Source organism: Pyxicephalus adspersus, chromosome 1 (assembly GCF_032062135.1).
Source record: "Pyxicephalus adspersus chromosome 1, UCB_Pads_2.0, whole genome shotgun sequence".
Classification (NCBI taxonomy): Eukaryota; Metazoa; Chordata; class Amphibia; order Anura; family Pyxicephalidae; genus Pyxicephalus; species Pyxicephalus adspersus.
In genome coordinates, this window is record NC_092858.1 from 17,037,219 (window position 1) to 17,052,214 (window position 14,996).

Below are 14,996 nucleotides of genomic sequence, written 5' to 3' on the forward strand. Positions count from 1 at the left end.
GAGCCAACACAAAGCTTACAAAATTCATAGTCATGTCACTAACTTTCTAATCTAATGTCCCTACTATAGTAATATATTAAAACAACCTAAGGATAAATTTAAGGGAAAGCTTATTATTCTAAATGCATGTTTTTGGGACATGGGAAGAAACTGGTGAGCCTGGAGGAAAGCCACGCAAACACAGAGAGAACATGTAAACTTTCAGATAGTGCCCTGGCCAAGATTTGAAACTTTAACTTAATGCTGCAAAGGTGGGAGTGTTAACCACTGAGCCAACAGTGCTGCCCAATACTGAACTCCAGTCAAACCAAATCTTCATGGAGCTATTTTTATGCAAAAGGGTACAGTCATGCCAAAATAGACAAGGGTTTTCCAAAGCTGTTGGACAAGGTTGGACGCATACAATGCTTTTGTATGCAATTACATTAACAGTACCCTTCCGTGGAAACTCCTTAATTCAATCAATTAAAAGTTCCCACATAGCTGTGGCCACATAGTTGGTGTGATGTCAAATTTCCAAAATTTTTTGTAGTTCACAGGGTGAGCAAATCCTATTCCATTGCAAAAGTTACATAGCATCAGCCCAGTCCGGTTTTCAGCTTTACACAATAAATCTTACTCTAAAATCCTTATATGCCCATGATTTGAAGCCCTTGGAAATTTACAGCACATATTGCTGGAGAAAAGCTCAGGTCAAATGAATGTCAAGGATTTATTTTCAAATTTATGGTTCTTACAACTTAAGAAAGTTCTGGCTGTCAGGCAAAATCTGTCATTTAAAAAGTTTTTATTCCAGGTATTTTATTTCTCTATTTTACTTTCCAGGTCACTGGAGATAATCTAGTAAGTGTCTGTGATTGTTAAAATATTATAAAAAATGAATATTTCATGAAAAACAAATAGATTTGACTTTTGTTTTCATTATCAGAAGTATATTTTATCACAATCAATATTCACTTCAGGGTAGGATCAATATATATTCTATATCGTGAGGTCATGAAACCTCCCTTCCAAAAAAATTATAACCCAAATGTTAAACTAATCACCCAAGCTCATCACCCAACATATTACCCTCCCCCCAAGGGTACCACTGCCAATACAAGAAAATGGTAAAAATATTGTTCGGAAAGATAGGTGTTCTTTAATGCTTGTTAAAGGGCAGCAACAAAGATACACAAATCTTTAAAATAAAATGGTTAGGGGGTGATCACGGAAACATTTTGTTAATTTAATTTTGAATTAAAAAAAATCAATAAATACTAAATTTTATTCTGGCCCTTTTCTAAATATGAAGTTGGATATATATAATGTCCTCTCAGATCTTCTGTGAAATTGTACAAAAATAGACTTTATTACCTTTGTACAAGTTGTCAGTTGTGATTTTATAACTTCTATCTAATTTGTAAAATTAAACCTAAAAAGCAGCATTCAAGCCAAGTTCACAGTGTTCTCTATAATACAAACATGACAATTCATGAAAACATGGTGACCTTCATGGTCTGCAGGGATTTTTAGTTCAGGAGACATATTGCTGTAAATGGAATATAATCAGCAGTCAGTACATCTAACACAATGATGAATGATATGAGGCGGCGCGTTTCCTGCAGCTTTTTTCTGTTGCATATCCTTGCAAAGACGGCTTTCTGAACTCTACTAGACAGACCTCCTACAGTTTCAAAACTTACAGATAGACACAACAGTTTTTAAATGACACATTGGTATTTATTTATTTTTTTACATTTACCAAACGTTTACATTTAGGTGAATTATAATAGTGAATGTGTATTTGACAGTGGCTGACCATACTAGAGCAAAACTAGCAGCCTAACACTCACCCAGTGCCCCTGATTCATCAAGCAGAATCGGATTATCGGTCGCGCATTCGTATTAGCGATCCGGAATCGTACGTGGTCGCGCTATTCAGCAACGGAAAAAGCTCGCGCACGGAGCCGCGCTTATCCGACAGCTTTTTACTGAATCCGCGATCGCTGGCCGCGCGTACGTTCGCGCTTCCAGCGATCGCGGATTTTAATGATGAATCAGGGGCAATGTGAGAACCATGAAACGCGCCTTCCAATTAAAAAAAATAGGAGGGGGAAAAGACAGAAGGCATTGGAAAGGTCTCGTAGCAGGGAATCTTTGCGGGAAGGGGGTTTCTTCCTAAAAAATTGGTTTCATAGCAGAGGCAAATGTCCTTGGGGGGGTCTTACTATAAAAAGAAGGTTTTGTAAAAGAGACAAAAGCCATGGGGTGGAGAGGTCTCACTAAAAAATAGGTTTGATAGCAGAGGCAAAAGTCTTTGGGGAGAGTGCTTCCTAAGATATAGGTTCCATAGCAGCGGCAAAAGTCATTGGGGGGGGGTCTTCCTAAATAATAGGTTTTATAGCAGAGGCAAAAGTCCTTGAGGGGGGTCTTCCTAAAAGAAAGTAGGTTTCATAAAAGAGGCAAAAGTCATTAGGAGGGGGGAGGGGTTCCTAAAAAATATGTTTAATAGAAAAGGCAAAAGTTGTTGGGGGGAGAAACCTAATTTTGTTCTTCCTACAGAATTAGGTTTCATAGCAGAAGTAGCACGGTGGCTTAGAGGTTAGCACTCTGGCCTTTTCAGCACTGGGTCGAATCTCGGCCAGTGCACTATCTGCATGAAATTTGCCCGTTCTCCCCGTGTTTGTGTGGGGTTCCTCTAGGTACCCTGGTTTCCTCCCACATTCCAAATACATGTAGTTAGGTTGATTGCCTCCCCCCCAACATTGACCTTAGACTGTGTTAAAGACATTTGACTATGGTATGGACATTAGATTGTGAGCTTCTTTGAGGTGACACACCTATGGACTTTGTAAAGTGCTGCATATGTCGGAGTTACATAAATATTGTATAATAAAATTAATAATACCAAAGGCAAACATCCCTAGGGAGGGGGGTTTTCCTACAAAATTAGACTTCAAGGCAGAAGGCCCAGGAGAGGTCTTCCTAAATTTTTTTTTCTTAAGGGTAAATAGAAGAGGAGGAAGAAAGGGTTGTGGGTTTAAGGAAGAAACAAGAAAGCTAGGCCAGGAATACTGGGATTGGTTTGCAATGCGGAACTAGTTATTGCAGGATATTCATATGATGTAGTTAGAAGAATGCAAAGGTAGCAATATCTGCAGAAGAAGCCACATCACCACCAGGTCAGAGCACCTGCTCATAATTTAATAAGCATATGATCTGCCATAGACAATGATTACTTCACCAAATCAGTGCAAAGGCATCTGAAAGTACTTGGAAATCCAAGCCTGGGTAATTTTGATAAACGTCAGTCAGTTAACATTGACTGGACAGATACATTCATGATTCCAAAAAAAGGTTCTTGCAACAGGGTGGGGGAACACCTCCAGTCCCATGTTTATCTTGCATACCCAGTAGTTGTATCCCTGCTATCCCATGATTCCCCACTGTCTGTCTCCATATTGCTTCTTGCACGTTATATAGAAGGTAAAGCCAGGTTGTATGAATTTTTAAGATCTTTAATTCACCTTTGCTTTGATGAATATCATTCACCAAGTTCACAAACACTCCACAACACAGCCACTACCAGTCAGCAATGCCCGTATTCCTATATTTTGTCACTCATTACATTACTAAGCCTCAGGATGACAACTGCAAAAAATAGTTTTTAAAATAAAGTCAGCAGTATTGTGTGTGGCGCTGAGAATGAAATGAGAATGTTACAGTTATTTAGCTGCTTACTTGTTTTATTCTGTTTCATGAATTCCTTGCAGCACTCCCTGTGTTATTCGGGACAAGGCAATGCCGCCTGCCAGGCGTATATTAATAACTCTTATACTGTTTTTGTTCTGTCTCTGTGTTCTGCTCTTTGTCCTTTTCCTGGAAAACTATGGATGGCTGGATGGCTGGAACGCTTTTGAGGGTGTCTGAAGTTAAATGAAGAGCACTTTGTTCCTGAGCAAATTGTATTGCATATCCCAATATCACGATTTTAAAGGGCAACTCTGCATTAGCCTATGCTTCTCGAAGCCCATTTGTGTTGAGGGATTGTACCACTTCTAAAAAAGACCAGCCAATGGGAAAGAGGTCCATGTGTACATACTAACCAGCCAGGAGCTTTGATTCTCCAAAATATAAATAACCTTGAATTCATGATATTTCCAGCTACAGAGGTGCAGGAGGAGGAGAGGGGAACTCCCATCGTTAGCCTTAGATCTGCTTCCCCCTTCTTAGATCTGCTGGGAATTATGATGTCACAGGTAAAAATGCTTGGATTTCTGATGATTGCTTTATGATTTAAACACAATATATTGATTAATATACAGGGAAAGTCCCAAGATGGGGTGTAGAAGATATTCCTCCAGGAGTTGAGCTTGAAGCCAAAAAATATTACCATATTGCAACATATATATATATATATATATATATATATATATATATATATATATATATGGCTTAAAGGCTACATGACCATGACAAAAAGAGTAATCAATAGGGGTTCCTCAACATGTTGGGAAGATTTCAGGGCAATGTCCTCCCTTCACAAACGTATAAATTTTAAAACACATATAGGCTTTGATCTAGGTTAGAAAGTTGGGGTTCATCTTCAAACCAAGTGTCGTAAAATAAAGCAAGGACCACAGTGGATTTGTTGCAATTTATTTCACAAAAATATGATTACAGGCATGTTTATGTATAGCATTTTTGAAAGATCTTGACATACAACATGAAAAAGAGATACCATGCATTGCTGAGGAATGCTTAAACAATAAAGTTTTATTACATGTATTTAACAATATGCTGAGTTACTTAAGACTATAGCAGTGTTTCTCAACCTTTTTACCATGGGGAAACCGCTTGGAATAACTTTCAGGTTTTTGGGGAACCCATGCTATAATTACTATATCCACAGTAGTGTGGTGTTCATTAGGAAGAATGCTTCCAACAATGTTGGCCATTGGGATAAATGTCCCCCTTATAGATACCCAAAACGATCATTGGTTTCAGTTATATTGAACTGAGAGTCACAAATTTCTAATTTTTCAAGGAACGGCTGGCAACCTCTGGAGGAGTCCTATAGTTCCATGGAACCCTGGTTGAGAAACGTTGGTCTAAAGATAGATATGATCTGTGTTCAGTTCACCCAATCAGATAAAAAGAAATCTTAAAAAATTGAGCTTCTCATTTACACAATTGAAGGGTTGATGTCAATGGTTTCACTCCATCCCACTTTAAAATTCAGGCTACACAAAACATAATTTTTGATTGGTCTACTTGCTTTGAAAGCACAGGTACAATTGGATGCCACCGTTGCAATGGAGGGTTTATTGCCATGTTGATATTAAAAATGTACACCAAAGAAAGTAAGAATGTTCTTATCTACATATGCTTGTTGTACCTTATATGTAAGTTTTATTAAATGCCTATTTTCCAAAATTACCAGACTTTAGTGACTAAGGGGTAGGGTTTTAATGAATTACTGGGGGTGGTTTGGATGGAGTTAAGGTGAATCAGGGTATGTTTGGTCAACTGGACATGTTGTCATTTACTTTTCAAAATATAACAAACCAATCATGTGATAATAGATAAAGAAATCATACATTCAGTAAGAAAAGGCATTTTAAAACAATCAGTACCTCCAGCCATAAGCTGCTTAAGTTGTATGTAAATCATTAAAAAAAAAAAGCAAAAAGGGGAAGAGTCAAGTTTGATTTTTATGAGAAAAGTTGAGGATTGGATCAAACCATTGCTTTTAAATTGCTTTAGTTTGACATTCTCAGGTTTGACAGTGCTTTGGAATGTAGACACTTTGCAAATAAAAAACTAGGCGCTTCTATAAGTATATATATATAACTCGTCACAAAAAAAGGCCACATTTTATGAATAAACCATTTTTGTATCAGTTGAAGGCACAAATAATAAGCAATAGTGCAATATACCCTATATACATATTAGGCTTACCAAAAACACCATTTTACCTATATTACATTTCTCTTTTAGTACACTTATCCTTATCAGGGCTCCTATCCCAAGTGTCTAATCATGAAAATTAAAGTTTTTCAATCATTATATAAAAATATCAGTTTTTTAATCCATCTGTACATTATCTTACTACAGCAAAAAATTATTTATTTTTCTTATTTTATTATCTAATAATGTTTTTTTTTAAAGTAGATGTAAACCCTCATTGATTAACTGCTAATGACCTGTGTATTGTAAACAACTGCAGTTTTTTTTTTAAATAATTGATTTTATTTTAATATTTTTATATTGCAGTGCTGCTGGTGACCAGCTGCATATTTGCAGCCAATGCCTTTCTATATGCAAAGGCCGCATTAAATTTCTTAGGGCGGGTTCCTGTTGATGACAACACTGGCCCATGCCATGGCCAGAATGGCCACTTCTAATATCCTTCAGATTGCAATAGGTATACAGGAACACGCTAGTCTCATCATGGGCCCGAGTTATTAAAATCTTTCTAATACTGGAGAAGATAGACTATGATTAGGGAACCTGGGTGATACAGCAAACCTGAAAAATCAATTGCTATTAACAATGGTTTCAGGGTTGCTGGATTACTCAGGTTCTCCCATGATAGTCTATCCTCTCTAGTCCTGGAGAGCTTTAATAATTAGGCCCATAGATATAATTTAAAAAGGCCACTTGTATCCTCCTGTGCATTTGCTACAAGAAAAGTGCCATTTGCACCACATTACAGTCCATAATCCTTGACCATTTTAGAAGGATCGCCAGTTATTATTTTAATAAAGCGTTTTGTTTTTTTTAATGACTTTTAAAATTACAATAACATATGAAATCTTCTATGAGATTTTAGAGATTGGGTTACATCTACTTTTGTTCAAATAAACATGAAAACATTAGAAAACAAATATAACAGAAGCATTTCCTTTTTTTTTAGAATATGGCTGTAATACAAAGCGATTCTCAAAATCTCTAGGCTTAAAGTATACAATTATACAAAAATCTTACACATTGTTGGTAATTCTAAAGAAGAATCAATTATACCATACTATTGTCTGTAAAATATATGTAAATAATAAGGAGCAGGCAGGCTGCTGGTATGTACAATATATGGGACTGATATGAAGAACACTTTATACTATGAACATTCTGCAGGACAGACAGGATCTATACAGAATATCCATTATTTTAGTAATTGCATCTTCTGTCTATGTCAAAAATTAATTTCGCTCCTGATGAAAAGAATACTATTTCCTATGTGTGCAGAACTTACAGAAATTATTGAAACCATCTCCTGGAAACCTTCACCGCTTTATTTTGCTTCTTTATGTTGGATAAACTTTGTAAGTATTAGAATAAATCAAAAAGTAATGTGAATGAAAAAGAATAGAAATGGAATAGTATGCAGGTAGTGACACTGCTGCATATAAGGCAGGAGTGAAAAACTTTGGCCCGCTGGCCAAATCTGGCCCGCAATGTCCTTTTTTTAGCCCCCAAAGGAATCCTAAATATGAACTGCAGCTGGCCCTCCACTGAATTGAAATAGCGCCACTACTACAATTCCTGGCATCACTCGCGTCTATAGACCAGCGGGCTCTCTGCCTATGCGTGGCCTTGCATTGGACTGTTTTATAGATGCAAGTGCAGGGAATTGTAGCAGCGGTGCTATTTCAATGAACTGGGAGTTCCAGCGGTGGGCCACTCATAAGATTTAGCATAAGATCAGCAAAACCTCCTTGTTTCCATTTGAAAAGGTTTTATATCTAATGAGAAGGAATTACTTCCTCAATGTTTTCAATGAATTTCAAGGTTTCAAAGTTTTTAATTTTGGTCCACTGTGTATTTGAGATTGACACCCCTGATATGATGCTACCCCTGGAAGAGATGATGCTACCACTACACTGGGCCATGTGATCTGTGGGCGACAAAAGCAGGATTTTATATCATTTGTAGGTGTCTTTTAAATATTTTGGATAATAATTCTTGAAACAATATTGGGGCATATACATGGCTAGAGAGGATGTTGTACTCAAGCAGTCCCAAATTTATATCCCCCAGCATAATTGTCCAGTTCCCCCCACCCTTCCTTTCAGATATCATATTTACACATGGCTAATCCAGGTGCAAAAAGACCCACTCTGCTGGGACATGGTACTGATGGCTACAGATGTAGAGCAAACCAGAACTTCTTCTACCAGTTGGGTTGTGAGAAAGGGTGAACTGTATTGTTTTGTATTGTAGACATAGAGACAATAGACAATATAGACAATAGAGACATTAGGATTAATGGGAAGGACTTTGTGCAGGTTGTACTGTGAGCAGAAAATATATTTGTAGGATTTGATCTGGGTATGCATCTGCTATATTTCTGGTGCCAGAGTATTTGTGGGCTTAGTCTGCCCAATCACATGTGTATGTGAAATGTTGAATGATGACGAAGCTCTGCTGTAAAAATATCACACATATGAGCCTTATCTTACACAACATGAAAAAACCTATTGATCTTATTCCTATAATATCCTACACACTTCATTATATTTGGATGGTTTTATTTAGATTAGTATATTTTATTTAGATTAGTATAGAAGAATTTTGCCTTCTTTTTTTTAGCAAACTTTGGCCTGATTTATTAAAGATCTCAGGGACCGGAGATAGATTATCATGGATCTGGTCCAGGATTGAACACATTAGCCAACTGTTAAATAATAAAATCCTTTCCAAGTTTGCAGGATCAGACTGGTTCTCCCATGACAATGTTATCCTTTCCAGTCTTAGAAAGTTTTAATAAATCAGGTGTGCGTGTTTTTTTTATAGATGAACTCCAAGCAAACTATGCAGTTGTTTTATCATTCCCATAATGTATACTGCCCTGCCAAAGAGCCGGGTTTGTCACCTAACAGCACTTATGCAATAAAGCTGGGTCACCCCCAAGCGGGAACACACTGATTGGTCCTCACTCTCTTTTTCTATCCACACATGTGTATGCTGCAGGGCTTTATTGGCTTAGAGTACTGACCCTTCCTTCTGTTGTTTTACTGTACAGAACTGAAGGCTAAATTGAACTTATATCAATGTACGTTTTTTTTATTTGTATTATTATTGAAAAAAAATCACCTCTCTACCTGGAGTTTAGCTTTACCTGTCACTTATATTAATGGAGGCAGGTAAATTGCATGTATCCCCGATATCTACAAAACCAATTACCCATAGACTAATACAGGAAAATCATTAGCATAAGGGCAATTTTTTCCCACCCCTTGTTGAAGTAATCTACTCCTATTCTAAAGACCGTATAGATTCACCATCTAGGGATGCCAACTGACTCATAGCTTTTCATTTATATGATGAGTCTGAATGCCCAATGTAATAGGCTGGAATTGTTGATGGGTGCACTGTTAAGTCGGGGGGTACATTGACATTGGGGGATAACCTTCTGATACTTATCAGCCTCATTTCAAATTTGTTGGATATAGTTGACAAATTATAAATGAATCTTCCATTTTGCCTTAGTTAGCCATGCTGCTTCCCATGGTCAGACACATGTTACTAAATTGCAGTGTAGCTTACAAATACACAGAAAGGAAACCAGAGGCTATAACATTGTGTACCCATTGTGATTATATATATCACACAGTAAAAGACTTTCTACATATTTATTGTATGACACAAAATTAGCCAGAAACTTGTAGCCATAGCTGGTTCTGTCTGTTATGCATTCTTAATCATAAAGCATTTGTATTGTAGATCCTAAAAGGTCTGTCCATAAACTAATTCTGGTCATATACTAACTGGTCCAGTTGTTCAATAAAAAATATTTTCAACATTCTGATCAGATTGAGCAGTTATCACTCATCTCCCTCCACCTTTATTTACAAGTTGAGAAAAATAGGCTAGGTTGGAAAATTCTGATCATTATCAACAGCCATATTTTCGGGGCATTCAAACAATAATTTGTATTATCCGATCAGTTCGAAATCACCAGGAAGTTGAAAAAGAAGGTATGTTTCTCCAGCAATACATTAAACTATAAATACTGGTTCCAATATTCTATCATTTTACATTTCCAGTTAAGTTGACGATTATTTAATTTAAACTTTGAATATTTTATACAACTGAATCTGAAAGTTACAATAATCCTAATAATACAATCATTATATTGTACGACCAATAATTTGGGCAGTATCACATTGCAATATTATTGTTTGGTGACCATAGTGATTATGAGCTCTATTTATAAAACAGGGAATTTTACTTTGCCTCATACCTTCCCATGAGAATCAGGTACTGCCATTGAAAAACATGGACCTGGAAGATTCCCACCAGGAAATGTTTGAGTTTGATGTCTGATTCCCTGCTTAATAAATAAAGGTCCTAAGAACAGCTCTTGCTTTTCTGGGTGAATTTATATTTTTACGGAAACAAGACCCCCTTGCATACTGGTTAATGCATTGGAGCAGGAATTGTAGCAGGGTGATTTTATGTACAGCATAATATTTAACTAACAAGGCAAGTGGGTGCACAGCAGTGTCAAGATACCTAAAATATTTTGATATGGACCATTCCTTTGAAGATCTACAGTTCATTAAAACAGGGTGTTTATTACATTACAATACCTGGAACACAGAACCATGTAGCATAGGCACCAGTTTCCAATATCAACTAATCAAATCTCTTGCTTTAGGTGATGGCCGAGTAAAGTTTCCCATTAAGTCACAGTAGGTACATGCCAACATGTGGCACCCTATGGGTAGCACAGAAAACTCTAGGGATTACCTGCTTGTTAAATCCCATAGAGCCCATTATATTTCACATTGTCTTTTCTATCACACACGTGCCAAGTGTTACATCATGATAGTATTTTCTTGTAACAGTGAATAAAATAAAAGAGCATGGACTATTTATAGGTGGAGCTTATGGTGATAGGGTTTCGGTGACTAGAGCTCCTATAAAGTAACTGGCTCTATGTAAAACACAAAATCTGATTATTAGCCACAGACCACTGTTCTGTTTTTGCTTCAGTCTCTCATGAACAGTGCTCCATTTGAGTGCAAATTTACTTGTCCATTCTTGTAACATTTTACAAACAAAAAAGTTTATGACACAAAACTCAAATTAAAGAAAATAAATAGGTATGGAGAATAGAGTGAATAAAGAAATCACTTTTTGTGAAAGATCAGTGGTTTTACCATCCCCGCTAGGATTTTGGGGAGCTGAGCCGATATAACCTCAGTCATCATTTCTGGAAACTCCACACTCAACGCCCGAGACTGAAGGAAGGTGTTGAGACAATACAAGTGGAGCTGCTTGACAAGCTGTTGGCAGAGAAGGTTGAAGAATGTTACAGGAAACCCTAACACATTTCTAAAATAGTAAACCTAAGACCAAAATCAAATTAGGAGGCCCAGGGCTACATTTTTTAACATTTAACATCTATGTAATCCATAACCGTTCACTTGTATTATAATACCAATGTCTATGGGGATAAAGGGCCTGATTTATTAAAGCTCTACACTTTCATCAGTGAATCTGGGTGATCCAGCAATCCAAGAATGGATTTCATAAAAGTAATTCGCTATTTGCTATCAAATGTTTTGAAACCTGGACCAAATCCAGTCCAGGTTTGCTGGATCACCCAGCTTCACGGATGAAAGTGTATCCTCTCCAGCCTTGGAGAGCTTTATTAAATCAGGCCCAAAGTGCACAGTTGTAGCCATAACAAAAAAATATTTACTAAATTATTAAGGGGTGTAACTATGGGGTGGTATACTAGGTGTCTAAATGTAGAATGGTCAATAAAAAGCAACACTTACTTCATGCATGGAGTCCATTACTTTGGTCAGATGATAGAACCGCTGGGAACTCGCAACAACTCCTTTGTGCCTCAAATTGATGGCCTTTGCCAGTTCTCTGATGTAATTAGACCTCATCTCATCAAAAAGACTTTGACTTTTAAGACCTTCCAAAGGAACTAAAAAAAGAAGACCAGTAAGCTTCACCTGAAAACAATGTGAAGAAGGACTATAAACAAAGTAGGCAATGGTTTAGGAAGATCTTAAATCTTATTCAAGACCTCTTAACAGAAATTAAATTGTCAAACAAAAACTTTATATCCGGGTCAGGCTACATGCAGATTACTTGATTTCTTGTCCACCTGGTATAACTGGTCCAGGGTCATTGATTAAAAATGTTATTAAAACTTTAAACAAACCCATGCTTTGCTCATCCATTTGATATATAACCTCCACTCCAAACTCACCCAAGGAAAAAACAAAATAACAGGTACTTCAGGTTATATAAAAGCAAAACTGGGCCAATTACCAGGCAAAGGGAAGGAGACAATACCCATGTGTGAGCCACAATTTGAGCAACAAGGCATGCAATTAGGACTTACAAAAAGTGGTCAGCAATATCAGCCTTTAATTTCTTATTTTTTTTTAATGAATAACATTGTCAAGTTTAGTTATACTGCATAAAAACAAATAGTCCAGCAATAATTAAAAACAGAATATAGATCTTCAATGTATTATCACAGAAATCATATTTAAAATTCCATCCCCATTATTTGGCACAAGAGAATAAAGATTCACTAAACTTCATTAGTTACTGCAACACAAATGGTTCAAACCAGATAAACTGTATTTAAAATCTTCAGTGTATTATTAATGGTTAAGAGTTTGCAATAACCCGCTATCTCTTCAAATATAGTCCATGCAGTATATAAGCAATGCAAATTAAATAAAAGTAGGTATCCCTTGTGACAACCAATCAGAATTTATTCATCAAATGAAACAAAGTATCCATAAACCACAACAGTATTTTAGCTTTTCTCCTTTTGGCTGCCCTTTCTCTTTTGAAAAATTCTGCTGTGTATGGCAACAAAAAAACAAAACAAAAACTTAACAATGTTATTAACTAAATGTATAAAAAATATATTTGATGATTTTTGATAAACAATAATTACTTTGATGAACTTGAAAAACTAGAACAAAGGATTTGTTGTTATTATTCTATTTCTGTCCTAATATCACACAAATTCTTGACCAACAAATTAAAAACAGAAATGTTTGGACTCATCAAATAAAATTAAGACATGATTGCCAAGCTCGTTCTAAACCAATTACCACTCTGTAAAAAAATATTTTTATGATTTCTTGGAGACTAATGCAAATACAGTCTCCTTTTGACCCCATTTATCATACTATTGAAACCATAATAAAACAGAAAAGCCTGCAGATTATCCAATTATTATAAGTGCATGTCACCAACAGGCAGTAAATCGGAAGTTTTAATGGCCATTAAGTACCCAGTACTTTATTTTGTTTAAAATATGGAATGTTTTATTTATTTTTGTATTCAGCATAAAAATATTACAATAGAATTTGTTTGTGCAACATGTACCCCCTAGATGTAAGCTTATGTAATTCACTGTCAATTCTTGGTCGTGGGAGGTCTGGCTATCCTTATGGAAAGCCATCACTGAAATGCAACTCAAGGGAATAATTGACTTTATTTCTAATGCTAATGATGGGGCTCCTTTACTAAAGATATCCCATCCTGCATCCAGAAATAAGGGTGTAAACCTCTAAGGTATAAATATATTTAGCTGTGTCCCAAAAACTCTCCACACTTCTGGAACTTCACACAAAACACTTCTGGTTTCCCTGTGCAAATATGTATTGTACTGAGAGAAGAAATTCCTTGAACCCAAACAACTCAATATGCAAGCATTTGCTTACCTTCATGTTAAAGTACCATATATACTCAAATACAAACTAATCTCAATATAAACTAAGGTTTCAAGTTTTTACCTGAAAAAAAACAGGGAAGTTACATTGACTTGAGTACAAACCTAGGGCAAACAGATGTCTGTCACTGCCATCATTCAAAACAGTAATCAACAAAAATAAATACATCCATAGTGTTTTGTTTTTAAAACAAAATATATAAAAAGGGTAAAAAGTATTTTGTACTTTTGAGTTTGTTATAATATCCTACCTACTCATAGATGTTTTGTGCCTTATTTTTGGCCACCAGTAGATGGTGCTGTGTCCTCATATAAACTGTGTAACAAATGCTAATAATGTTAAGTTTGTTATTAACTTTATGAGAGGACACAGCACCATCTAGTGGTGTGAGCTAAGTATAAACTGAGATTAATGTTCTAATGGCATTTGAAGGTAAAAAAAATCTGTTTATACATACATACACAAGTATATATGGTAAGTTTGCAGCAGCTGTGCACTCTTTTTTTGTATTGGTTTCCCAGCTTAGAATAACTGGACTCAAAGAAGTGATAAGATTCTCCTACAAACTGAGTGTATAAAAAAATTGTCCTAGAAATTTAGAACGTAGAGATTTACCTCTCAAATGCTTCTAGTGCCCAACCATCTTGGCCTCACTTACTTGTATTGAGAAGCAGAAGAGCCTTCATGCACAAGAATTCTTCTTGGCTGACCTGTAATTTCACAAACTCCTGTGGCAGTTGCCTCATTGAGAGACAGAGGGAATAAAACGAGGAATCTTTCATTCTTTGTCTGAAGAAACAAACATTTGAAAGGTGTTATGTCATTATCGCTGGCAATACTGAAATGAGACTCAGTAGACTCATGTCCTGTTTCTATTCTGACAATAAGTGGTGTTTTTAGAAGAAGAAGTATATTATATGAAAGCACTTGAATTATTTCTCTTTTTATTAAAGAACATAAAACCTTCTGGTAAAAGGGTTACATTAGTTCAATGTGCCAGAGACCATTTAGCACATGTGCTTCTTAGTTCAGCAAACTCTTCTCCTACACCTTTTCCTATGGGTCTTTAGGAAAGAAAGTAAAGGGAACAGCAAAAAAAAACTCTATGCAAAAAAAAAACATTTTGGGTGGACATTACCTTTAGGTTTTGTACTTTTTTCGCAATGCTCCAATCAATCACAATAATTTGATATCCAATAAACTTCCCTCAGCTACATTGGTCTTCCAAAAAGAAACGAATAAATGGCTTGGGGAGAGTTCGATCAGATTTTTGTACTGAAGCAAGCA

The 14,996-nt window shown here is 36.1% G+C and overlaps 1 protein-coding gene across 1 annotated transcript in view; it reads right to left on the bottom strand.

Moving 5' to 3' along the window:
• Positions 1–4,625: 4,625 nt before the first annotated feature.
• PGR (progesterone receptor) overlaps positions 4,626–14,996 on the bottom strand; it is a 52,863-nt gene continuing 42,492 nt past the window's right edge. Inside the window, exons 6-8 of the mRNA XM_072402888.1 lie at positions 14,368–14,498; positions 11,775–11,932; positions 4,626–11,276 (exon numbers count right to left, since the gene is read on the bottom strand). Of these exons, the coding sequence (XP_072258989.1) occupies positions 11,121–11,276; positions 11,775–11,932; positions 14,368–14,498 (445 nt within the window). The 3' untranslated portion in view covers positions 4,626–11,120. The remainder of the gene's footprint in view (positions 11,277–11,774; positions 11,933–14,367; positions 14,499–14,996) is intronic.